Source organism: Sycon ciliatum, chromosome 2, assembly GCF_964019385.1.
Source record: "Sycon ciliatum chromosome 2, ocSycCili1.1, whole genome shotgun sequence".
Taxonomy (NCBI): domain Eukaryota; kingdom Metazoa; phylum Porifera; class Calcarea; order Leucosolenida; family Sycettidae; genus Sycon; species Sycon ciliatum.
The window spans coordinates 13,352,278-13,379,286 of NC_088644.1; the positions used below are offsets into that span (position 1 = coordinate 13,352,278).

At 47.8% G+C, this 27,009-nt stretch overlaps 2 protein-coding genes and 1 long non-coding RNA gene across 3 annotated transcripts; 1 reads left to right on the forward strand and 2 right to left on the reverse strand.

Annotated features, from left to right (window-relative positions):
• Positions 1-1,356: 1,356 nt before the first annotated feature.
• On the reverse strand, positions 1,357-4,337 carry LOC135808811 (uncharacterized). The gene is made up of 3 exons (XR_010552131.1): positions 3,942-4,337; positions 3,470-3,757; positions 1,357-2,082 (listed from the first exon to the last, which is right to left on the reverse strand). It is a non-coding gene; the product is annotated as an uncharacterized LOC135808811 (long non-coding RNA).
• Positions 4,338-4,362: 25 nt separating this feature from the next.
• On the forward strand, positions 4,363-10,049 carry LOC135808810 (uncharacterized). The gene is made up of 4 exons (XM_065322034.1): positions 4,363-4,647; positions 7,343-7,481; positions 7,676-7,736; positions 9,697-10,049. The coding sequence occupies exons 1-4, from the start codon at positions 4,496-4,498 to the stop codon at positions 9,783-9,785; spliced, it is 441 nt and encodes a 146-aa protein (XP_065178106.1). The 5' UTR covers positions 4,363-4,495; the 3' UTR covers positions 9,786-10,049.
• Positions 10,050-11,414: 1,365 nt separating this feature from the next.
• Positions 11,415-23,682, reverse strand: LOC135808812 (sodium-dependent phosphate transport protein 2B-like). The gene is made up of 4 exons (XM_065322036.1): positions 23,156-23,682; positions 15,005-15,280; positions 13,608-14,638; positions 11,415-12,804 (listed from the first exon to the last, which is right to left on the reverse strand). Exons 1-4 carry the CDS (start codon positions 23,253-23,255, stop codon positions 12,298-12,300), a joined length of 1,914 nt encoding a protein of 637 aa, XP_065178108.1. The 5' UTR covers positions 23,256-23,682; the 3' UTR covers positions 11,415-12,297.
• Between the last annotated feature and the right edge of the window lie 3,327 nt (positions 23,683-27,009).

Here is a 27,009-nt window from a genome sequence, read left to right on the forward strand (position 1 = left end):
ATGTGGGTACAAGAACGTGGGCGAGGGGAACCCGCCATGCAAGGCAGAACAGCCATACAACAAGCGCTACTGATCAATGAGATCTTGAGGTGCAGCAGCCAGTACAGTACAGGGTTTTGCATACAAAAAACGTGCCAGTTTGTAGTAGACTTTGTACGCACTTTGTACACGACTTCCACAGTCTTGCTCGCATTTGAGTCGCAAGCCAAGCCTATCCATGCATATGCGCATGGTAGATCTACATGGTGATCGTCGATATGACTGATGACCGTGCACGCGTGCACATTGTGTTGATGACGTCAGATCAGTCAGCAAACAAAAAAAACAAAAAAATGTTTATGGACTCAATCATGACTTTCAGCCAGGGAGTCGTATAGACCCGGGAGGCGACACGCGCATCACTTGTGCACAACCATGATCGACTCAACGATTCAAAATATTACGACCTGCTCGGTGTGGGACAAGTCCGTACATAGGTCATAGCGCGCGGGAAATCCGTACACATGGTACATAGCGAGAAATCGTCGTCTTCGTCCTTTCGAGAACAATTGTCACAGGTCAGACTTTCGATCTCCATTGCCGAAATACAGCCATCTGTGGCCATCGCTGAGGAGTTCACTTGTTCACTGTACTGGCTTACTCACTGGCTTTGCACTGCCACTCGAACTCTGAGGCACTTTGACCACCTAAGATGAGGTAATCCTTTCTTTACAAATTGCCTCAATATTTTCTCACCTTTAGGGCAATGAAGTAAATTCTTTCCTCATGACTAACCTTGACAGACTAAGTTGCCCTGTCCCAGTGATCTACAATACTTATATTGCACATTTGTGAAATATTGGACGAATCCAGATAAACGAAATGACTTACATTCGAAATTATATTTCCAAAGTTTTCCTTCACAAATAGTCCCAATTTGTTCTCACCTTTAGGGCAATGAAATAATTTTTTTCCTCATGACGAACTTTGACAGACTAAGTGGCCCTGTCCCAGTGATCTACAATACTCATATTGCACATTTGTGAAATATTGGACGAATCCAGATAAACGAAATGACTTACATTCGAAATTGCATTTTCCAAAGTTTTCCTTCACAAATAGTCCCAATTTGTTCTCACCTTTAGGACAATGAAGTCAATTTTTCTTCAGGACTAACATTGGCTAACAAAATGGCGCTGTCCCAGGGATCCACAATACTTATAATTATTACACATGTGAAATATTGGGAGTCAGAGTGAGGAAATGGCCTAAATTGAAGCTTGAACTGTTCTGCCATGTTTTATGCAGTAAACGCAGGGCTGAGAGCCCGCAAGAGCCATCCCGTAAGATCTTGTGCGCCACCAACCAAACCTTCGGTGAATGTTCACAAGGTTAGAAGCTCGCACAGATAACACACATTGGATGCTAATACAATGCACCCAGGAATGTGTGCAAATACAACAGAATTAATTCCGAATAAAGTCAACAATAGCTGCCTCAACACAGTGCTAACAACCTTCCGCGTTTTCCATATTCGAGTGGAACGAAAACGCAGTGGAGAGTCCTTAGAAAAGACTGAAAAAATATCATCATATCGCTGCACGAGATCATCCTTATAAGTTATAACGTCAGCTGATCGTACTGTGGTGGATTCATACGGCGGTAAATACACACCTGTCCACACACGCTCTCTAAACTGAAAAAGTTACTCTGGCACAGAGCTCTCCTTCCCACCACCACCATCATCAGTTCGCATCTGGCGCCTAGTCAATGCAGGGTGAGTGGTGTCCGATATAGCATGCTGGTACATCAGGTAGCGCATGGTTGATTAATACGGTGGTAAATACACACCTGGCAATATGGCGGTAAATACACGCCTGCCCAGACACGCTCTCTAAACTGCAAAGTTATTCTTGCACAGAGCTCTCCTTCTCATCACCACCACTACCACCACCATCAGTTCGCGCCTGGCGCCTAGTCGATGCATGGTTAGCGGTATCCGACATAGAAGGCTGGCACATCAGGTAACGCATGGCACATAGAAGATGGCAATGACATAGCTTGATTGCGACGTACATTTCGTTCTCTCGGTTGTGCTGTAGCCTTCAAAAGGAAATAAGACAATGCATGCACATGACACAGACAAGTAATTACTGTTACAAATACTGCATACTGCTTGATAGCAGAGAAAGAAAGTCAGTGGTCACACAAGTTTTTGGTCGTCCCTGAAACGAAGATCGTTCCAGGGGGGGGGGAGCTAAGATTTCTGTTGACTGACGCTATGCATACACATGTATATGCATGCGATTTTCGTCATCCATTCATTTCGGAGGGTGGAGAGGGGGTCCGAGTACGAAATGAATGATGTTTTTTTCAGGGATGACTAAACACTTTTGCGATGACCCCTTATTGCATCAATTTATCGTCTGAACTGCGCAATTGAGTCCCACTTTTATTATTTTGGGTCCAGATTTCAAGACTCGTGAAGTTCGAGGCGAAAAGCAGGCCGATGAAGGGATGCCAGTAATTCAGTCTAGTCTGGTGTCATGGAGAGGGACCGATGAACCGGCAACAAGAGAATTCAATACGCATGCTACTCTTCAGTTCATTGCTGGGGAAGACTACTCAAGGCCACGTCACTCCGGCAATTCAATGTACAAATCAGCAGCAACACTTGCAAACGTATTCCTACCAGCTGACCAGCAAGTTACCAGCCATCAGCTCTTCAAATAATTCCAACTTAACAAAGAGAGAAGATGGACAGATCGGAAAGTATCGTGGCAAGCTCAGGACAACACACTTCCGGCCCTATGTAAAAACAGTGGAAAGTGCGTGCCATGGTATATTTTCGGAAGCATCTCAAGAACCAGCTAATGTGGACTGGGAGTCCATTTGCATCGTCCGATCAGCTGCTACAAGTGCCGTGAGCCAATGGCAAACACGCCTACTACCTCTACTGAATGCAACTTTGGCATGGCAGAGATCTACTAGCACATTATCTTATCTATCAATAGAGTTGTATCCTCGTATGCCTATGTGAAGTGTGAGGTCGTACTGTACTGTAGACGCGTCCTCGACCTGGTTGGAAATGTACGCAACAGTTCCCACCCTCTTGACCAGAGAGCGCACACACCCTAGGGTTTTGATGGGTTTGTACGACTCCCAGCTCTTGACTTTTGTTGGGTGTACGAGACGCACGCCCAGTTTTCGTAGGGTGAGTACTTTTTCATGTAGTACTGAATGCGGCAAGCAGGACTCGCCCATCCGCCCCTCCCCAAATGGATCTACTCGAATGGTTGCGGAGGTAGGGGTGCTCTGGCGGGATTTTACGACATGCACAAGCGCGCACACAATATACACACGCACGCACACATATACACATGGACGCACGCTATGTCGCACGTCTAGGGCATGGCTTCGTGAATACAAGTAATAATTTAATGTTATAATTTATAGTATCCAAATGCTAGAGCAGCTTTACAAAACCTACCGTTCAATACTGGATCAATTCATCTTGTGACAGCTTCCTTTGCAACACCCATGACTTGACCCCACTTCGTCTTGACGTCAGGAAATCGTTCACACCGGAGTTGGGACACGACTCATTGAAATCCAGGCTTATCTGCTGCTGGGAGCAGGACAGAGCTGATGGACGTCAGCAGCGGCTGTAGAACAACCATAAACGAGTCTTCTTTCTCCGCAGTCAGGCGGGACAGCAGCTTTGCAACGCAAGTTTCTTGCCTTCTGTGGGTCTTTAGCGGCTGGGATTCGGAACGCTCTGTAGAAACCATTGAACAAGTCCTGCACTCTATCAACCCACAAGTATTTCTTCCAATTCATGAATATTCGCAACTTTTTCTGCAGTACGTGCACCAGATCAGAAGCCGCTAAGTAGCAAGGTTGAAAGTTTCAAGACAAATTGAAAAATATAATAACATAGAAAATTAGAATTCAAACCATACCTGTGGCCCAAGCCAACACAGACTGAGCGTTCACGCGAAGAGAACGTAGATCTACGTCAGCTGAGGTTTCCTTAGGATCAGGAGGTGATTCTTGACCCGGATCTGGATCGCGATCAGCAGCACTCTCTGCCTCCATCACGATCATCAAATGCAACTAAGTAGTTCATTCTTCTTCTTCTTTTCGAGCTACGATTTCCCACGATCCTATCGATCCTGCACGAGTCCGTTCCCCAAGGAGTGCACTCCCATGGCATAAGTACGCGGAGTAGTTGGTTTATAACTCAGGGCACGCACCGGGGATATCTGAGGGAAAAGTGGGAGAAAGTGCCGCGAGTCAATCATAGTCGGCCCGGAAGGCCTCGTGTCGCCTCCCGGGTCTATACGACTCCCTGCTTTCAGCTTCAAGTTTTTTCAAGTAACTTTTTACGTCGTCTGAGCATTTTTCAGTTTGTTTTGTTGTGTGGGGAGTGTTGAGCGTTCTGAAAGCTTTGCCTAGCTCCAGTGTAAGCAGGCTTGATTGGTCTGGCTCGCTGTGCTAGCTTCCTTATGGCGTCATGACTATCCGTAGGTACGTTTACAGAGGCCTGAAATTGCACGAGTTAAAACGCTCGACCGTGTCCAACGAGGGGAAGACAGTATTCAATGCAAAATGCCAGGAAATCGGTAACCAGATCTTCGGTACTCGGTCAGCCCCCTTGGCTTTCAAGTAAGAGGAAACCTGTAATCCATCGATACGTTCTATTCTATGGATTGCACCTCAACAGTGTGCTTGCCTACATGTTATTCTCTAGTCTAATACTAGCTTTTTTGCTATTGGCATTGCTGCACGTGTGGTCATAGTCTGTATACGAGTTCTAAAAACGTTACTGATACTGATAGAGATATATGAAGATGCAGTTGACTCAAACATGTATGCGTGTAACTGCGTACTGCAGTCCATTCATAAACAGATGGACTTCTAGCTTTTGGCCATGAATGGGTCACACTTGAGTTTTTTTAAAGATTTTTGCAATCCCCGATGGAATGCTCTTCCAATTATGTTTCTGAAGTCTTTTTCTCTAAAAGCAAACCGTAGCAAGAATAGGATTTCCGCCACGTTTTGCCCTCTAGCCGAGTCTGACGCGAACCGTGAAAATTGCTCCAAAAAGCACTGAATTGGGAAAATCCAGGCCGTTTTACTCTACACTCATACCTCGTTTATCTGGGCGGTCCGGGACCGGGTACTGCCCATAATTTGAAATGTCCGTATTGTCCGTAACTCCGAATCGCATACCAGTACATTTTGATGGGGAAAGGCCATGGATTTGGCATATGGCGTAACAAATTCCGCGAAAAGTGACTAAAGAGTTGTAGAATTTCCGCTGAAACTCGCCCAAAGGTTGCCCTGTAGACCGACGTGCCCGTAACTTCGGGGTCCGGATAACCGAGGTATGAGTGTACTTACAACAACAGTACATTGTGCGGTTTGACAGTTGAGGTACCTTTTTTGGACCCCTTTTCAAGTTTCAAACTTCGCGGCGCTGCACCATGTACGATAAAATAGCCAAAACGGGAGCTCGCCAGAGCCAGGGCCCTTTTTTTATGAATGGACTGTAGTACTCAAGTCAAGACGTCACACAAGTTGCATGTTTTGTGTTGAAGAGGCACTCGGCATGACTGTGACCTCGAGCACCTGCGTACTCATGTTGACGCATTACATTACTCAGGGGCGGATCCAGGAGGGGTTCCAATGTACTACTGGAAAGCATATGCGTGCCCATGTATATGTACTAGCTATTCAGTTTTGACTATACTGGAACCCCCCTGTTACCTAGAGAGATGGCTGGATCCGCCGCTGTTACTGTATGTGGCGGTATTCATCTCCTGCACTTGTTGCCTATCACTGGACAACATGTGCACAACACAGAAAAATGCTCCATATTATAATGGGTCGTCCACACATATCGATCTTTTTTTAGAGAAGATATTCGTTCGTTTGGGGGGGGGGGGGGAGGGGGGGAGAAAAAAATATCGAACTCTATCTATGGATGGGCACTGTTCGGACATGTAGTTAATGCCTACACAAAGTGAAAGTCAACCTCATGAACATAGCCATGGCAAGGTTGTGCGACCGTGGGAACGTAAACCTAGGTGTATGGTGAAATTAGAGTTTCAGCTGGTCACGTTTCGTGAGGAAATTGCACTTCAATAAAATATCGATCCTTTGTATAAACATGTGTATGTTCGTTTTGAGGGGGGAGGGAGGGGGTCAGGGGAGCAATGAACAAATAGTTATTACCATCTTGAAAAAATATCAATATTTACGGACGGCCCCTAACATACCAAATGCACGAATGTAGACCCGTACATGAGTTAGGCCTCCCACAGGTGTGCTGTGGACTGTCATGACTAGGGTGGCTGGACCTTGGGGCTTTTTACACCCCGCGCACATGTTCGCCCGCCGTATCTACCTTGCACACCGGATGAGCCGTCCATACCTATACGGTAAAACGATCGTCGTGTGAAACTGCTGCTTGTTACTGCTGCTTATTGGTGATCGAAATTGTGATAGTCGAAGTAAAGTACGGTATTACTGAGGCGTTCGGTTTTGCACGATTTATGTTCACTTAGCTTCCCCTCCAATTGACCTTCGAATGTTTAGAGCCACACAAGTTGTGTGGTATGTTGCTATACGCCCTTGTATGGTGGTTTGACCGTATTGTCCAATGGTCTTGCCAGTAGGCAGTATCGCCATCGACATACATGTACTGAAGTACATACTGAAGTACATCCGCGAACGTCCTTCGGAGCTGAGACGTTCAGCTTGTGCTCGTCTTGTTTGTGCGCACTAACTAAGAACGTTCCAAGTAGGAGGGCTGTTGGAGTGCGCATCCAAGACGTGCTAGAGCTGATTGGCAGTTAGAGAGAGAGAGGGGAGGGGGAGTGAAATATCCAGGAAGCAATACACTTGTAGTGCAAGGTATAAAAATATGAACAAACAGTGTCTGGGTCAGAGCACTGTAAAATTGATGATCATAATTCTCGTGACTGTCGTGCTGGATACCTAGACTCTGGTTTGACCACTACTGCACAGACGGCATCTCTTCCTGGGTGAACAGTGTACCAAGGGTGAGCGGTGTATCCAGCAAAGCCCATAGGTCTGTGGGAAACACCCTAGTAAAATCAAAATAAAGTTCAAAGCCTAGTGCTCTTTGTAGGAGAAACGTGCACTTTGTATTCCCGAATCACCAGGCTCTGTGCAGGCGTTCAGTGGCACTTGTCACTGTACCAGCAAGTGTGCACAGTAACTATGGAGTATACGCCGGGTATGTGTGATGATGGATTGACTAGCATTGGATGTTATATCACTTTGTCTCCCCCCCTCTCTTTTTCTCTTTCTGCTTTTTTCTTTCCATCTACAGGGATGAATTTTTCATTAATACCTTCTCTCGGCCACCCTGGCCTAAGAACTTAGACGAGGAATGGAGAGCAAGACGTAACAACATTGACCATATTGCCAAGAAGATGGTGTCGCAGGGCATCATGAGGGATGAGCATGCTGTAAGCTACTTTCTTTGATCAATGAATGAAGTTGTTGCAGTCTGCATTGCTTGCTGCTGGTTTTGTGCTGCTGCTGCTGTATTTGGAATATTTCTAGTGTGTGTGTGTGCTTTGTTGTCTCAAGTATGTGCCAGGTATATAGTATGTACATGTACAGAATGATCATCATGTTGTGCTTATGTTTCCATGTACAGGACTTCAATGAGTTCATCAATAATGCTCGCATCGCTCGTGGAAAGGTTCGACTGACATGCTGTAAGTGCGCCACAGTTTGATGGCTATGTTGCCTATAGGGCTTGAACATGTTAGATCACAGCTCGGCCACACTCTGGCATCATGCTGATACACTTAAACACGGAAGTGCTTATAATGATAATACTACTTGGAAGTAGGACACACTTCATGCTCTTCAACATTTCAAAAGTTTTCGCTACTATACTTTCATGCCTTATCATCAGGTGAAATACAGGCAAAATCAAATGAACATGGACAATGGATACTTCTAAGTATCATTGTATTCTTGTCTCCAAAGAAAATGAGAATAATAATTGACCCTTATACTTGGTCCGACTTATTAAAATGTGCGTTTCGCTTCGAACGTCAACCAAACAAATTCTAATAATCTCAGGACGGAATAAACTTTCCAGCTATCTAACACTATCTTTCAGTTGTCAATTTGTGATGTTGAGGAAGAAATGGCTCCCACTCCGACGGAGGTAGCGGCTCAGAATCCTAGTCGACTCAACCATTTTTCATCCAAATTTTGTCGTCAGAGGACTCCTGTTGCTTCTCGCGCAACACAGAGAAGGCCTGGTGCTGAAATCAACACCCCGCTGCAATGGGGGATTATCACGGAGTACCAGAACCTCCTGGGCGATCGTTCTCGAGTGCCTAATGGCGGATTGAAATCGCTGTTTCCTTGGCAGAATTTCAGCAAACGCGTCATCCAGAAACTCGTGCAGAAAGCACCAGCATCGCTCCGTCCAGTTTGCTGATCTCTCTCGCAGTCGTTCACGATGTGGCGGCCGGCGAATCAAGATCACAGAAGAGATCGCCGAGAAGTTGATCGAAATAAATGACCGGCCTTGAGGTCGACTTTCAGGCGACAACCTGGCTGGAAAGCTGAAGCGCAGAAAGGGTGAATTATCCGGTGGATACGGTGCGGAGTCCTCGGATCCGCGCGCGGAGCCGCGATCGCGATGCGTCACAAGATCGCCAGTCTCCGGGGCAAGTGGATTCGTGAAACAGGCAGGGAAGAACACGCATGGTCTGACTGCATGACATGTACATGTCGACACAGATCAGACTCAGTACGCGCGCGGTACACGGTGGTCAGAAGTGATTTTTTATGCGTGGTGGTTTACTTGTTCGCCTCATTTCAACATTAATTTTGAAGGTGTCGTGGGAGTTTCAGGCGAAAACACCTATAGCCACCATTCTGGTAGTCGCACTGCACGAGGAGGAGGCGAAGTCGATCGTGTAAATTGTGCCTATGGAGTGAAAATATCAAAGAAGCGCAGTGTATCTTGGAGGAGGTGAAAAAATGTCGACGTTTTGCAGGTTGACGCACTTGCAGATGCGCCCTAAGACACCAGCAGCGATGAAAGCTAGAAGGTCAGGCCAAGAAACGACACAATAGTTATCTATCTACCGTCTCTTGGTTGATTTTTTAGTACAGGTGCTCCTTTGTACTTCTGCTTGAGTTTTGAAGTGAAGCGCACATTTTAATAAGTCGGACCAAGTATGTGTAGGATGATTTCCTTCATAATTGGGTGACACATCTTTGGGCAGTGACTGGACTTGGCCCGAGGTTCGGGGCCTTCGCTGGTACAGGAAGGGCAGCACCAGCATGCAACATGGGGAACTGGCCACCATTACATTTTCTACACTCGACAAGTGATACCTGGCTACCGATGAGTGAGTCCAAGTTGACCCAGAAGTGGTTTTGTGTGCAACTGCTTGGCCGTGTTCGACGCCATCACAAGTCCGATTCTTTGTTGCACCCTGCCTCTCCCCCTCCCTCTTGTCCAAGAGTTGGTGTGTTCTCATGTGTAGTTTTAATTTTTTCTATTAAAGACAGGTCTCCATGGCAAGAATTTGTATTTGAAAATGAAGTACATGTAAACAGTCATGGGCCAATCCCCATATTTTGTGTATAACCCGGTGATATGCTCATATCTTTCTTTGGATGGTTGTGTTTGCATTATCTGCACAGGGGATATATTTGTCAGGAGAAAGAAGCACAGAACGCCAGAGTGGCTCGCTGCCAATCCCGAAATTGCTGCACTGTACCCGAAGGATTAGTCAAGCTACAAGCTACGTCTTTAGTGTTGGTTGAGATATTGTCAGTGAACGCTCATTGCTGGAGCAGAGCAGTAGGTCGCAGCATTGCTGGAGCAGAGCAGTAGGTCGCAGCATTGCTGCAGCAGAGCAGTAGGTCGCAGCATTGCTGGAGCAGAGCAGTAGGTCGCAGCACATGCATTACATTCTGGTATTTACTATTTTAGCACACGTGTACAGCTGCGCTGGCATTGCAGATGACCTGAAATAAATCTGATGAGAGATCAACACGCGGCCTGATGTGAATGAAGCAGGAGCTTTCGAGAAGAAAAGCGCTGCTAGGGATCTCAGTGCGGGCATGTTGATTGCTGTGTTCCGCTCAGGTATTTCTTTTGCACACACAGTTCAGGCTTCGGCTTGGCAATGTACACCGCCTCCAGCACAGCAAGGTGAGATGTGTTGTGCGCACACGCTTCAATAGTGAAGTGAGAGTGAGCGCTATGTTTGTAGACTGCACTCAGGCAGGCCGGTGACGATGTAAAGTAACGGAATATTGCCGAGCCCTTCTCATTATCGTCAGTGTCCGGTGGTCCGTTCGTGCAGTTGCTATAATGCAGGACAGTTGTGCCGCTGGCATCTTCTCTGCCAGGCGAGGGGTCGGTCACACACTGTTCCACATGTCGATCCTGTATCAGCCGTTTGTTGCAGAGTGTTGTTGCAGAGACGCAGCCGTTCACTTCTACAAATCTCATCTTGCTGTGCTGGAGGCGGTGTACATTGCCAAGCTGAAACCTGAACTGTGTGTGCAAACGAAGTGCAGTCAAACCTCGTTAAGACGAACTTCAAGGGACCGAACAAGTTTGTTGGTCTTATCGGGAGTTTTTCTTATCCAAATCTGACAAAACAATTGATATGCGTATCATATGGATTGTATTTATGTGAAGGTGCGTGCTGTGGCAAATGTAAAACATTTTTTTCATAACATAACCCAGCAACAGGTAAGTACAATGTGTAAGGAATTCATGACAGCATTACATCCACCTTGTAACATGTTTTGCCACTACAAGAGGCCTCGACTAGCGGGAAAATTACAGCCAGCGCACCCACCGGGACTGAAAGTTCATACTACACGCTGATTTTGTTCAAATCCCGCTTGAAATTAGTTCGTCTTCACGAAAGTTCGCCATACGTAAACGAATAATTTTGACTAGATATGATGCCTGGCCAGCCATAGGATTGGCCCTAGTTCGCACTAAAGGTAAGTCCGCCTTATCAGTGTTCGTCCTAACAAGGTTTGACTGTACCCGTATTTTCTCTAATAAAAGCACGTCTCCCATATAGGCATGATTGTCTCCAATAAAGGCACACTGCATATATGCATTGAAACAGAACAAGGGCAATCAAGGCTTGTTTGCTGCTACTGCGCTGCTAACATTGCATTGCTAGCCCTGTCACTGCCTCTACAGCCCCTGCCTACAGCAACCACACACTCTGCACGCAGCCTCCTGCGTAAAATAACACCTCTAGCCCTGATATGAAGCCTATAGCCCCCACATTCACACACAGCTTTTCATACAGCCCCCCCCCCCCCCCACACACACACACACACATGCAGAAGACCTCGACCTCACCAACAGCACACAGAGCAGAGCATTATTATGATACAGTATGGTCTGTTCAAAAAAGAGTGAAAAGCCGTTGAAAAACGAGTAAATAATGCACCCAACGGGGCAAATGGAGCACAGCCTAAATAATTATATACGTGGAATACTAGTACTAGGTCACAAGCGAACAGCACTGAAGGGTTTTGGACTGTTACACAGCTAGTCCTAAGCTGTGCAAATAGCCTGATATAGGGTTCCTAGTTTGGGACATAGTCATTACTTCACTGATCAGAGATACGTGTAGCTATTAGTACAGTGTAGCACAGCGTGGTACATGTACAGAATTGCAACACCAAGGCGATAGGGTCTCAACACCAGCACCTTCATCAAGGATACCATGCGCACACCAATAAATAATATTGTGCTACATAGATATAAGAAGTTAATAAGAAGCTTGCCATATACAAAGGTTTGTAGATACTTCAAAGTAGGTACGGAATGGGCAACAAAGCAAAAAAGATGATGTTTCTAGCACAGTGGCTTTTTGCTGTATCTGCAACTCAACACTTCAACACACAGTTGAAGAGATAACTTCACAAAACGTTATAGTCCTTGTTCTTTAGGTTCGCCCAGTTTGCTGCCAACAAACATGGTGACAAGAGCAACGATTGATGAGAGCTGGGTGCAGTCATCGAGTGACTTTCTGTTCAACAAGCGGAGTAAAATCAGGCTTTGTGTTGTTACGACGAAGTAAACAAAGCCTGCGCAGGTACGGCGAGACCCACAAGCGACTTTGGTGGCATGTCACCAGCCAGTTTAAAAGTCTTGGTCCAATAAATATAATGATGGATTGGGCGCAGGCTGTTGCTGCGTTCCTGGCTGTTCCATCTGTCGCTAGCAGAATCCACAGCACAAAACAACTCGCAAAGTTCTTACACTGGTGACTCGTTGAAGGGCGGTCTTCCATCCTTAATCTCCGCCGGGCTGTGATAAGCATCGTTCCTTGTGGCGCTCATCGGCTCCAGGTCGGGCGAGTTGCTTTGGCAGCAGGGAATGGCGTTCTTCAGAAGCTTGAAGAGCTTGTCGATTGGTTCCAATGAGCGCATCCAGACAGGCAGGAACTTCATAGTCTGCAGCTTTTCCGGCAGCACTTCCTGTCTCTTGATCTGCAGCACTTTCAAGACGACAATGGCAGCGATAAGCAGCAGTACGGGCACTCCCACGCCAACTAGCACCTGCCAGCCAGCCAGCGACAAGCCAAAGATTGTCAGCGGAACGAGGAAGAAGGCAACGGCCACGTACGCGACGGCAAACCACCGGTACTTGCTCGTCGTTCGGCCGAGGAACTTTGCCGCAGCGATTGGCGGCTTTCGCATGACTGGCACAACGTACCAGATGAGAATGCCGCTCAGGTTGAAGAATAAATGAGCCATTGCGACCTGCACAGCAGAGGAAGAACGTCCATAAATTCCTATCAACATCGGACAACACTATACCAGCACAAGTTCAAGCAAGAATGACCCATTTCGTAATAAGTTGTAAACGGGGACCAACTTTAATATGGCCAGATTGTACTGAAAACTGAGGAAGTGTTTGACAGATCAATCAATCTACAAATAGGAAAGTGCATCGATAATTATCAGACTCATAGCACTCCCAACAGGACTGATACAGCCAATGGAAGATGATCCAGCCAGTATTGCACATCGGCCTTTCGTTGAACAATGACTGTTTTTGCACTCTCCTAGCTTTACTTTTAGAAAAGTTTTTACGTTAACCTCTCTTGTAATGACAAACGTGGCTGGTTGTCGTAGTTAGTGATTCCATTATAGGCAGGCAGGCTTGGATATCCACATTTGACAATATGCTGTGCTCCATGCTGCTAGTGACCTAGTGCAGTGTGTGCAACAGGCGGAAGGGCTATACGCCGAGAGTCATCCCTCATCCGTGTTCAATCTCAGACAAGAGCCCATTGGCAGTCCACACTGAGCAAACCAGGAAAGGTTTGGTCAGAATGGAACTATGTGGCTGCTGGTGAATAGCTTGGTCAGAATGGAACTTTTGTGGCTGCTGGGGAATAGCTTGGTCAGAATGGCCACCTTACAATACTAGCAATCATGTCTAAGAGGAATTTAGATCATGGCAATTCAACAAACCAGAGTGGAGCAGCTTCATCAAGAAGCCTCCCCCCCCCCCAAAAAAAAAAAAAAACAGCAGAACCCATAGTGCAATGTGAACTGACCTGCATGGCTGGCACAACATTGCTACTGGCCAGCGCGGCCAGAATGCCAGTGACAGTGGTGCCGATATTGGCACCCAGCGTCAGTGGGTACATGCGTTCCAGGTCGATGATGCCTATTCCCACCAGTGGCGTGACAGCAGAGGTGAATACGGAGCTTGACTGCACCAGGATGGTCAGACCAGCTCCAATCAGTATGGCCAGGTAGCCAGTGAAGTACTTGGCCCTGCCGGGGAAATCGGCATTGACAAACTTCCGCACGGATTCAGCTAGACGACCGTGCAGCAAGCGTGTGAGGATGCGAACCATGAAGACCAGGGAAATACACAGCACCGCCAACGAGCAGACCAACAAGATAGCGCCAATAACTGACTCCGAAAGGGAGGAGTTGTAGAAGAGATAATCGCACGGGATATTCCTCGTTTTCTCGCAGGTCACATTGCTGACGATATCACCAAGCGTGTCGTTCCCAAGCCCCTCCGTCATGTTCGCCATTGCGATGCTGCTGGTCGTCATGCCTGAGCTCGTGATTGTGGTGGTCGACGCCACTGCAGTAGTGGCAGCAGCTGTTGTAGCATTAGCAGTTGTGTTCATCAGTGTGCCATCCTTCACCGGGCAATCAAAACTCGTGTACGTTACCTTGTCACAGTACTTCTTCAGCAAACTGGCCTCGGACACAGATAGCTCGCCCTTTGCAATCTTCTCAATGGGTTTCTTGTCGATCTGTACAATCTTTTTCGTCAGTGGGTTCGTGAGCTTCTTGAGCAAGTCTTTCTTCTGGCTCTTGTCCGTCACCAAGTGCCAGGAGTCGACAAGAGCGCCCGTCAAGGCCTTCAAGTATCCACTGGCAGCTTCTAGAGGCAATAGAACGCACACGGAGAGGAAGTTGAACATGTCGTGTATGGTAGCGCCAGCAAAGGCCAGTTCAAACTCGTTCCTGTCCTTGATCTGTCCCAGTGCCACAATGGTGTTGGTGACGGACGTGCCAATATTCGCACCCATGATCAGGTAGATAGCTTGCTTCACTTGCAACACTGTAGAAATCAGGAAGAACAGCAAGAGAAATATCCATTCAGTTAGTGTTGAACTGTTCACTTTCAAACACCTACATTTGTAAGTGCGCGTAACGTCTCGAACTACATGATCAGACAACTGTATGTTCACAAATGTCCAAAACGTGCACCGTAGTACGAGGATGTTACATCTTCAGCAAAAGTGGTAACTTACAACTCGTGAAATAAATACAGATTGGTGAGATGAAACGTAAGCCCTCTAACCCTGACCCTATGGAAAGTTAGTACGGGTGTGACCACTAAATTCGAAAGTATTAAAGTACGTACTTCGAAGTACTTATTTACGGACTTTTACGGTAAATAAACACTCTTTGCATGTCGACTTACAGTCTGCGGCAGTCATGGTGATGACAATGGAGGTGGTGGTGGATGAGCTTTGCAGCAAGACAGTAGCCAGCACACCCAGGACTAGACCAGCTATCGGGTTGTCAAACAACTTGTTGTTCGACAACGATTTGCCAGCGTCCTTTCCTCCTAGGAGCTGAAACGCCGAGCCCATGATGGACAGAGCACAGATGAAGAGGTAGAGAAAGCCGATGAACAATACCAGCATAAAGAAGTAGTCATAGAGAATGCGCTTCGCCCTCGCTCTTGTGTCCAGTTCTGCAGAGAGAGAGAGAGAGAGAGAGAGAGACGGGCGGCAGGCGACAGCAATTCATTCAGTTCACATATAGGAGATGCAGCAGTATCATTAGCGGCCATGTTTGCTTCTGTACACCACTCAATCAGTTTACCCTAAACAGTTTGACTCGTACTTTGACAAAGATGACACTTCTCACTGCGACATGCACATTGCAACATGACCATGGTCAAGGAAGAAATCATGTTTAGGCCGTAGTGGCCAGCCTGTGGTACCCGGCTGATGTGTAACGTTTGTTTGCAAGGAGAGAGAGAGAGAGAGAGAGAGAGAGAGAGATCCAATCCCTGCGCTACGCGGCTACACAAACAAGTACTTTGTAGTACAGTTGAACATCAATTATCCGACCACCTCTGGGCAGACAACTGTCAGGCGGTGTTCAGATAAGGCAAATGTTCCGGATAAGAAAAACTGTCACTCACACACTTTCAGTGGTTATTACTAGCCGCACGACCTTTTTACTTTTTACTTTTCAAAATTTTCGTATTTTTTTTAATGGCCCACTACATGCACAGTGCGTACTCTACGGCACGTGCGCCTAAAAAAACTGTTACGGATAATCGAATGGTCGGATGGTCGATGTGCGGATAATCGATGTTCAACTGTACTGTAAAAGCAGAAATTTTCGGTGGTGTTTTATTTTCGGTAACTTCGGTGCCGACAATTTTTACCGAAAATAAACGCACCGAAAATTGCGGTACTACCGATACTGTATACATGTAGTACTAGTACACTTACCTGGAGAACGGGTTTTACCGAAATTTTCCCTCTACCGAACCGCCGATTTTGGAGAATACCGAAAATATTACACCACCGAAAATTTCTGCTTTTACAGTAAAGCGCGTATTGTGCTAGCATGCATGCAGCCCAGCTTGATACGTTACACATATATGGATCTGGACGGGGAGCAAAGGGAATTTCTGCTTTTACAGTAAAGCGCGTATTGTGCTAGCATGCATGCAGCCCAGCTTGATACGTTACACATATATGGATCTGGACGGGGAGCAAAGGGGACGGCAGGGTTTCTTTTGGCCAATGTACATTCATGTTGTGGCAATATGTCTGGCAGACGGCAGAGAACACACTACTCTAGCCTGCTCCCATGCCATGGCAACCGAAGACAACGACGACACATAGGACCGTAGCACCGGCCGGGACCGTATTTCAATTTGACCCACCCAATTCGTGCATAACGGGCCACTTTCCGTCAAACTGTTCATTTCCGGTCAAGTATCCTATTTGGCTGGAGCACCTGAATCGCTGGTGCTACAACCATGAAACATGATGAGTTGTGACAACCAGTGGCAACTAATGACTAGTCAGGGAATACGTTTTCAGAAGCTGGACTTCTTCTGGTCGCTGCCACGTTTTTGTAATATTCACTATCCACCTCCGACATCCCAACAAGCAATGCTGTGGTCACTCCTCCACCCCTCCCCTAACCATGCTAATTTACTGGGCCTATAATTTTGTACGCCTTTGAAAGCGAGTTTCTGAGTGGGACGTAGATCTACGGTCACTTCCGCATCGTCTCACCGCGCCGACCCAAACAAAGGGTCAAAGAAGTACCGGAAATCGTAGAATCTACCTACAACATCGTGCACCAAGTGTACTGCAGTGGCTCGGCATTCTTTGGGTACACGTACATCGCGGTGCACATCTTTGAAGCCGTGAAGGCACTACAGACTACACAGTACACTGCACTAGGCAAGGTGATAGGTGTCAGCTACTGATGATGCCGGTTGGTAGTAGTAGTAGTAGTAGTAGAATTTATTATTTTGATAGGGAAGGCCCTACAGACGTTGCCGTCTTGTTACAGGGAACCCTAAGTGCTCTTTACAGAGCGAAACAAAAACGGATAGATGCTCAACCTGACGACACGAGACAGGCAGAGAATTCCACCTATCAGCGCCAAGGAAAGAAATGGAGAACATGCCATATCTAGTGGTAGCAGCGGGCAAAGAAAGTGAAGAGAATGATTGCCCTCTAGTGCGCCTCTCGGTGCAAGTAGCAGCCGACTGGAGGGTGAACATTGAGGAAAGAAGAGGACTTGTAAGCTGATGAATACAGCGGAAAACAAAAATAAAAAGCCTCAAGTTGAGACGAGATTCGAGGGAGTATAACTTAGCGTGCCGCAAAACAAAGACAGTCGGGGTACGGCGAGGGAGACCAAAAACCTGTTTCATGCTGATATGACTTAAAGTAACAAGGCGAGAGTATAAAGATGGTGTAAGACAGTGAGCATACGAGTTGCTGGCGTATTCAATAGTGGATTGGATGAGGGATAAATAAAATATTCGCTTAGTTGTGTGATCTACTGTACGGCGGCAGCGGCGGAATGCTCCTATCTTCTTATAAACAGATGTACACACATGGTTGACTTGATCCTCAAAGGTGAGGTGTTGGTCAATAATGAGGCCAAGATAACGCGCTGTGGCAGAAGGTCGAATATCGACACCACCGCATGCAATGGTAAGATCCGGCGGAAGAGGCAGAGCCTTCTTCCGAAGCACCATGAACTTCGTTTTCTGGGCATTCAAGATGAGACCAATGCTTCCAAGGAACGTATTTAGTCTGTTCAACTCACTTGTCAACTTGTGCTGAAGTTCTCCAGTAGACTGACAGTGTATATAAAAGGCGATATCGTCAGCATACTGTTGGGACTCTGCGTGGCGAAGTACTCCAGGGACATGTCGCACGTACAAAGAGAATAACAGAGGCCCTAGCACCGACCCTTGCGGAACGCCTCGTGTACAATGTGTCTCGTCTCCTCTGTTATTTCCAATTTTCACCTGTTGTCGTCGACCCTGGAGATAGCTGGAGAACCACTGTAGTGCTACTCCGCTTATGCCAATAGCTTGAAGCTCGTTAAGTAGTAGTTCATGGCGTACCCGATCGAAGGCCTTGCTCATGTCCACGAGTACAACCCCGCAATACTCGCCCTTGTCCACACTCATCATCCAGCGGTTTACTGCGAGAGTTAACGCATGGTCTTGGAGAGATAATGGCAAAAATGTCTTCGCAAGATGTGTTCTGCTGTACGTCTAGGTTCAGCTCCGTGAAGTAACTAATTCCTTTAGTTGATCCCACTCTGAGCTAAGATACTCTCATGCCACGACAAGCATTTTGTCTACCGTTGTCTACGGCTAGAACAGAGTCAGTACAGATCTAGTCGTTTCATAGTCGCCTTTTACTAGTTTTAGTTGTACTTGGCATGGCTTTCATTTTGGTCGTTTCGACTGCGACATGTACCACAACATGTACCATACCACACGGCTGTTAACGTAGATCACAAAATCGGACATTCAAAATGGCGTCGTTTTTTTGAAACTTTTTGAATTTTTGAACGCGACGGCCCCCAGAGAATAGCTGAGAATTGCATTTTTCACGTTCGTATCCAGGCTATTTTGGCTCCTATCGTCTCCCATCGACACGGTTTACCATACAACCGCGATTTTCGTCCAGGGGAAGCTTCAAGGAACGCATTGATGCCTTTTGGATCGTCTTTCCCAAGAGGCGACAGGTTTCTGTCGCCACGTCGCCTCCACGTCCTTTGTTCTTTCGATTCCCAAAACTGCTCTACTTTCATTGCTGCCTACATCCCGGCGCCGAGTTTTCGCAGCTGCTTGCTGTGTTTTTGGTGGCCCTAGAGACCTTCTATAGCTCGAAAATCGCGCTCTTGTCCCAGATCGCGCAAAGGAAGTCTCGATCGCGCATCGACATTTTAGCCTTGTTTGTTGCTTTCTGCTCTGCGATGGAGCACCACTCGAGTATTCTTGAATCCGTGTGTCGCATTGGTGGCCAAAAACTTGCCAGTGCTAGTCACAAAACTCCATATCCGGTGAAGAATTATGTTGAAGAGATCGCCAAAGTTTTTAAAATTGATGTTTCCAAAGATTCCCCTGACGTGCATCCCCAGTACATGTGCTCACTTTGTCAATTTGCTATTGCACGTTCAATGAGAGATGACACATATAAGTATTGTAGTGGGGGCTGCAATGGTCCAGTTACATGGCAACCACATACGAGATCTAACTGTGCCGTATGTAAGAGTGATGCTGTACGAGCCAAGGGCGGCCGTCCACCGAAACGGAAAGCCGTCAGTGAACTGCGTGGCCAAGCGGCAAAACGACAGACACCAACGGCATCAACATCAGCTGAACTGCCAGAAGGCAGTCCTAGCTCTCAGCAAAGACGCACCAGCAGCAGTAGCAGCGGTGACACCAACACAATAGCACACACCACTGATAGTCAAACATCCGCAGTTACTTTGGACGAGATTTCGGCGCACACAGCGCCTATGTATCGGGCTGAAGCAGCATTAGAGAAAGAGCGGTTTATTGACAGTGGAGCTGTGCAGGAATGCATGATATGTTTGCAAGTGGTAAATGGAGCAGTTCAAGCCAAATGCTGTCAAAATATATTCTGCTCAACATGCGTGCACACGTGGATGAAGAGTCACAATACATGTCCAGTATGCAGACAGCCAATGGCACTGGCGACACTGCAAAAGCCATGCAAGCTAGTGTGCAATATGGTTAGCAAGTGGGGTGTACATTGTGACTTCCATGAACCAGCATTGTCGGGTTGCCCAGCAACCGTTCGCCTCCATGAATTACGAGGTCATGTCACATCATGTCCGTTCAATCCATCCACATCCTCAGGAACGCCCATTCGTACTGCAACCAAAGCTGCAACAGTGGAGGAGATCTTAGCAGCGTCACCATCAAAGCTACGGGGCGATGTGAGTGACAGACTGACCTGTCACCTTGTGTCCGCCAAAGCAGAAGATGGGAGGCTGGAAGTGAAAACCAGCAGCCAAGGAAGACCGCAAGTTTTCATGCGAACAACAGTTGGCAGCAAGCAGCCGGAGGAGGCATCAGCCAGGACGCTGAAACGACGGTCACTGGAAATGGAGCGCATCACAGAGACAGTTTGCACCACAGCAGATGCAACACGGCATGGCGTTGCTGGACTTGGCGCTACCAGCATCAAACCACCTTCAGGCACTGCCCTTGCCATCAAGGCCGATCTAAGCCTTCCTTGGGCGCAACTCCGGAAGCTGCGCAGATGGCTCCGCTCCTTCGGAGTTCAGCTTGAATCGGAGAGAAGCATTCGCTCATTCATAGCCACCACCTTGCCGAAATACACAGTGAAGCAGCTCCCCTTTGTCAAGCGGACTGGCGAGTTGTCACTTGCTGCAGCTGTCTACTTTCCAAACCTAACCGACATCATTATCCACTACCTCGACATACTTGACAGCGGCAGTAAGCTGACATGGCATGATGGCGCCATCCCAGAAACGGAGATATGGGTCAAGCTGGGCGGTGACCATGGTAAGACAACATTTAAATTCGTGATGCAAATCGCCAACACCATGCATCCAAACTCACTCGCCAACACTGTGCCAATCTGCGTGTTTGCAGAGAAGGACTTGCCGAAACCTGGAAACTGCACTCTCAATGTATCGGAACCAAATTGCAGAGCTACAGGGCCAGAAATGGAAAGGCAAGACCATTGTGCCTTATCTGTTTGGTGATTACGAGTACCAAACCATGAACTACGGCTTGTCGGGTTCCAGTGGCGTAAGGCCTTGCCTCCATTGCTTGTGCACGAAGAAAGACATGCAGGTCCCACCAGCGAACCGCGACGTACAGTATGGAGCACGGTCCTTAGAGAAGATGGCGGAGGACTATGCACAGTTTACTAGCGCAGGTGCTCTGCTGTCAAAGGCAAAGCTGTATAACAACACCATCCGACCAGTCCTATTGCCAGTGCCCGTTGCGAGCGCCATTATTCCAGTGCTGCACCTAGACCTCGGTGTATTCCCGTGGATCTTTGATGTATTCACACGCGAGGTCCGTCTTCTGGACATGCAGCTTGCAGAACAATGCGACGCTGAAGAGCAAGACAGTGGACGGTTTAGAGCCTTGTCAACTGCAAATCACAAGTTGTCTGGCTGCAAAACAGCGTTCTCGGAAGCAACAGCGAAAGCCACCGCTCTGGAGAATCATCTGCACTTCATCGTCTTGTTTGGCCAGCAACAGGGCATGGCGATAGAAGCACTCGCAGGCGTGCTACAACGGGAGGTTGAGCAAGCACAGGCCGACACAGAGCAGTGTAGCTCGCAGCTGAAGATTGCTGAAGACGAACTGGCCAAGTTGCGCCGCAGCAAGGATGTTCTCGGCCCGTGCGAAGCGTCCATAGAGCCAGTACTGCAGAAGAACATTATCCATCGGCAGGCCTATCACGGCGGTGCTTTCGTAGGGAACCATATCCACCGTGCCCTCAAGCCCACCGTGATCACAGCTATCACTGAGGCCCCAGCAATTGTCATTGGAGATCGGTGCCCAGCTCTGCGGAATGACGCTCAAGTAGTCAGTGAGCGGTACAAGTCCCTGTTCAGCCAGTACGCAGCGTGCAGATCTTCCTTCAGCCATTGCAACAAATGTGGAGAGGAGGAACTGCAGCAATTGGAGCTCTCCATTGCCTCGTTCTTACAGAAATGTCGGAGCGAGGTGGTGGAGAGAGGCTTAGGTCACATCACTCCAAAGCTGCACCTCCTTGAGGAACACACTGTGCCGCTGATGCGGAGAGTGCACGTCGGGCTTGGTCTACTGTCGGAACAGGGCGCGGAAGGAATCCACGCCGAGTTCAACCTGCTCGAGAAGAGATACGGTTCCATTCCCGGCGAGCTTGAGCGCCTGCATGCTGTTGCAGAACAACACCTCGTATGCACCCTGCCAGACGTTGCAGATCAACGGCCCAAAGTTCGATCGAGGCAGCGGACTGCTCCATCGCAGGCAGATCAACCAGCCAGTCCGCCATAACACTGACTACACGCAAAGCCAGAGAGGTAAGGTCTAACTGTTCACTTCTACTTCCTCCAATAATAATTCTTCTTCTTGATGTTTTCGACAGCAAGACTTCTGTTCTTACTTCCTTGTCGTTTCAAAAAATATTTGGGTTTAGACCGACTTTACCGAAAGAAAGTACTAAATCCGGTGAAATTATATAATTCTATACATTTTGTACTAAGTCGAAAGGATTTCAGTAAATCCGCAGCGATTTCAAACTTTTCGCCGCCATCTTGTTAGATGTCCACTGCGTAACAGCCGTGACCAGGCATTTGCAGTGTATCCGCTTGTGCGGCACGTGAGGAAACTAGAAGATCATGATGATAGCCATGCGCACCAGTGCATGCAGTGCATGCATGCAGTGACTGTGTGAGTGCTGTGCGTTAATATGTTATGGCGCGAAAACTAACTATGTCCTTGCAGAAATGGTCGAAGACCTAGGCCTACTGTACTACGAGTAGATCTACGAAGTCCTTGTGTTTAGAACAACCACAAGGTGCCACAAGTAGCTCACGTAAGGCGATGCACGATGATAAGCGCAACAATACTGATCTAGGACATACCCTGCCTATGCTATACCATACTTCACAAGTCGCAGATTTGAAAGGAGCTCTTTGAGTTTGATGTCGAGGCGCGAAAGCGCAACACAATGAACGCAATGGGTGAGTACGAGCCGTATGACTGTATGCACATCACACGTGTACAGGAAGAACAAAATCAAAGTCACACAGTCAGTGTAGCTAGGGTGTGCAGCGTACATAACACACTCATAGTCATAACGACATAAGGCATCTGTATGCCGCCTCCGAGCTGCACCCGGAACAGCCATCGGAGCTGCATCGACGCTCGCACAGACAGACTTTGACTAGTTTGAGGTCACTACAAGTATACAGGCTACATCCCAACACCACAAGTGCTCGCACAAGACTATGCCGATGAAAAGAGAGTAGAGTGACACTAACAGGGCCACACCACTTCACTTACGACTGAACGGAAGTTGCTTGACGACATCCTTGCTCGTCTTCGAAGTCAATTTCAGGTCGGGATCGGATGCCTGTTTCTCTGGCATGGTGGAGTATTGCATCGGTCCAGGGTTTCACTGAAGATCTTGGAAAATGCTACGCGAGCTGTCAGGTCCTGAGTCCTGACCTGGCCTGGGTCAAGCTGACCTCACCAGAGCCTGATGCTGAAACTAGTGAAGTAGAAGGCGACAAATGCGCGAGTGCAGGTCGACAATGCACCGCGACTCACTGCACTGCGCAGCTTCGATCGCGCGACCTCTGGCTCTGCCACACAGTACAACGTAGAGCGCAGGAAGTAGCCGCGTAGGGGGGTTATGCCTTACTTATGGACTCTTGGTAGTACGAAACGTCGAAAGTGACTCGTTTGCAGGACCTACAAGAACTCAACTGAGAACATCTTCTTTGTGCATCTAGTAGTAGTAGTAGGACCTTGCCATTGGCTTTGGTAGTTTTGACAATATTCTTGTCAATCTTGGCTGTGTTTCGTGTGCCAGCATGCAGCCTTGCGCAATTGCAGGTACTAGGTACATGTATTTTGTTTTTTATAACGCCCGATCGCGCACACACGATCGACTTTCAGGGGCCATCACATGGTCCATGCATGCATGATCCACGAGACGCGACCTAGCGCAGTTCTCTTTGTCCAAATCTGGCCGTTTGGGGAGCCAGGCCGCGGAAGTCATGCTTGCATTCACGACGTCGTTTCCCAGTCTAGCTAGTACGGTCTTCATGGTCTTGTTCTGCACCCAACACTAGCACCACGTGGACTGCCATACCGCCCAGTTACATGTGCAGCTACATGTACCGATACAATCATATGTACATGTGGCGCAGGTGGCCACGACGTCTGTTCGTGCAGGCGGATAGGAGGAGAATCAACAATGCGCATAATATAATTAATGCTGCCTGAATATGCATATCACTAGCAGCCATAATCGATAATCCCCCATGCCCATGTCACAACATCGGATTTCGAAAAGGAGAAGCTGCTTAAACTTAAAGCGCTTCCACTTCAACTAACTAACTTACTTCAAGCGGCATTTTTAGTTGCGTGAGGGTTGTGCACTGCGTGCCTGGTACCATATCTACATGACACATGTACATGTACATGACTAGTAGTAGACTCTACGCGTACGTGCATGCGTAGCATGGCCGGGGATCATTCATTTCATTTTTAGACTTTTTGGGGATTTCACTGTTTGCGCGCGCAAACCGATTCATACATTTCATTTTTAGACTTTTTGGGGATTTCACTGTTTGCGCGCGCAAACCGATTCATACGAATCATAGGATGGGTCGAGCTTTTTCATTTTTGGGAATGCATGCATCGGTATGTGTTCAGTGTATGCAGTGTGTTGTTATCTGTAGGATCGACACAGGAATGTTCAACATCCGTAAGTCCCGTTAGTAACGGAGGACTAGGACAGTAGCCTGAGTAGGAGCGCTAGAGCTCGAGTAGTAGCTAAAACTGACTCAGCATCTTGATGAATGGTGGTTATATTAATTAACTTATAATCAAAGCTTGCTCGTCAATGCTCGATCGAAGCTCCCGTCCCGGCCATGGGCAAACAATAAAAAATTTAATAATTTTAAATTATTTACGCTAGCCAATGAGTCCGAGTTCTGAAGAATCGAAAAGTATCTGGGATAATCCTCATTTCTCACAAGCCTCAACAGCCCAATGCTGCTGCTTGTGCGGACAAGAGAGCATAGCGGGCACGCACCACACACACACACACACACACACACACACACACGCACACACACCTTTGACCTTTGACGCCCATCGCCGGAGGCGATGATACTTGATAGCAATGCTACGGCAGAAGCCATAGCAACTTGTGCTGGGATTGCACCATTCAACAGCTTGCAAGGCTGAAGAATTGACCGTCACTATTCAGCCTGGTCTACACCATACAGCTACACACACACACACACACACACACACACACACACACACACACACACACACACACACACACACACACACACACACACACACACACACACACACACACACACACCACACACACACACACCACACACACACACACCACACACACACACACGCACACACATACACCACACCTCACACCTGCCCATTGCAGAAGCGAATGATAGCGAACTGCTATGTTAGACATAGCAACTAGTACACAGACACACACACACACCTCACACACACACACACACACACACACACATACACACACACACACACACACACACACACACACACATACACACACAGTGACACAGACACACTTGTACTTGCTCACTGCCATAACTGGTCGCGTGGGTCTCCTTGCAAAGACCCTACACTACAGCCTTGACCTAGGACTCCTACTAGTCCTAGGTGTGTGTCACTGTGTGTGACATTGGTCACACACACACACGCACGCACACACACACACGCACACACACACACACAAACACACACACACACACCTTGGCGATAATCTCGATCAGGAAGTAACTACACTGTACATGTAGTTGTGTGCTTCCCACGCTGGAGCTCACGCTGGAGCTCACGCTGGAGCTCACGCTGGAGCTCACGCTGGAGCTCACGCTGGAGCTCACGCTGGAGCTCACGCTGGAGCTCACGCTGGAGCTCACGCCGGACACGCTGGAGCTCACGCTGGAGCTCACGCTGGAGCTCACGCTGGAGCTCACGCTGGAGCTCACGCTGGAGCTCACGCTGGACACGCTGGAGCTCACGCTGGAGCTCACGCTGGAGCTCACGCTGGAGCTCACGCTGGAGCTCACGCTGGAGCTCACGCTGGAGCTCACGCTTTTCCTGCCGCCTTGACTTGACTGACGGTCACGACTGCCATCCAGAGCACACCAGATGATCAGCAAACCTTCGACTCGGCAAACCTGCCAGAAAGCACCACTCCCTGATCCCTGGCCGAGTAGTCGAGTACTATACAAGTACTGTGGAGTGTGGTACACCAGTACACGTACACAGCCAGTGTTTCTGAGGAGCGCATGCGAATGATTTCATGCTTATTTTGCGTTTAGTATGCACAGCGTGAGTCGGCGGATTTTCGAATGGGTGCTAAGTATGCAGCGTGAGACGCTAATGCAAGTGCAGTACAGTACTTCGCCAAAGCTGTTTTAGTTTTACTGAGGCGTTCGGGTTTGCATGATTCTTGTTCGCATAGCTTCGCATCTTTGAGCCACACAAATAATTGTGTGGAATGTTGCTTTGCGTCCTGGAATCGTGGTTTGACCGCATTGTCCAATGGTCTTACCAGTATCGTCATCGACTTGCAGGAACATCCGCCAACGTCCTTCACAGCTGAGACTTTCAGCTCATGCTTGTCTTGGTTGCGCTCACCTTCCCCATTATAACTTAGAACCTTCCAAGTTGGAAGGCTGTTGGAGTGTGCGTCCAAGTTGTGTTGGAGCGGATTGCGCCAGTTACATGTAGGTGTAGAACGTCAGTACCGTTGGTCAGTGTCGTGCAATGTTATCGCATGAGCTGATTGTTTAGTAACTGGTGGTGTTAGTGGACATTATAGTGTAACCGTTGTAGTTCTTTGGTCCTTTTCTACCGGTATAAATTTATCCTTGGCTCTCCATCCGAGTCCATTCTTGCACACCTGATGAGCCGTCCTTATCTATACGGCGAAACGATCGTCGTATGAAAGTGCTGCTTGCTACTGCTGCTTAATTGTCATAGTCGAAGTACCGTGGTGTTTTACTGAGGCGTTCGGTTTCAGTGCATGATTCTTGTTCGCATAGCTTCCCCTTTTATTGATCTTGTCCCTTGCATGCCCACCACAAGCACCAACACCCCAGCAAAACGTCGAAGCT

What these genes read in the sequence shown, in the direction of transcription:
- LOC135808810 (XM_065322034.1), top strand. Translation starts at nt 4,496, where the DNA reads ATGACTATCCGTAGGTACGTTTACAGAGGCCTGAAATTGCACGAGTTA. An exon ending in TCATGAGGGATGAGCATGCT is followed by an intron (nt 7,482 to 7,675) that starts GTAAGCTACTTT and finishes TTCCATGTACAG; the next exon opens with GACTTCAATGAGTTCATCAA. An exon ending in AAAGGTTCGACTGACATGCT is followed by an intron (nt 7,737 to 9,696) that starts GTAAGTGCGCCA and finishes TTATCTGCACAG; the next exon opens with GGGATATATTTGTCAGGAGA.
- LOC135808812 (XM_065322036.1), bottom strand. Translation starts at nt 23,255, where the DNA reads ATGCAATACTCCACCATGCCAGAGAAACAGGCATCCGATCCCGACCTG. An exon ending in CACCATGACTGCCGCAGACT is followed by an intron (nt 14,639 to 15,004) that starts GTAAGTCGACAT and finishes TGATTTCTACAG; the next exon opens with TGTTGCAAGTGAAGCAAGCT. An exon ending in ATGTTGTGCCAGCCATGCAG is followed by an intron (nt 12,805 to 13,607) that starts GTCAGTTCACAT and finishes TCTGCTGTGCAG; the next exon opens with GTCGCAATGGCTCATTTATT.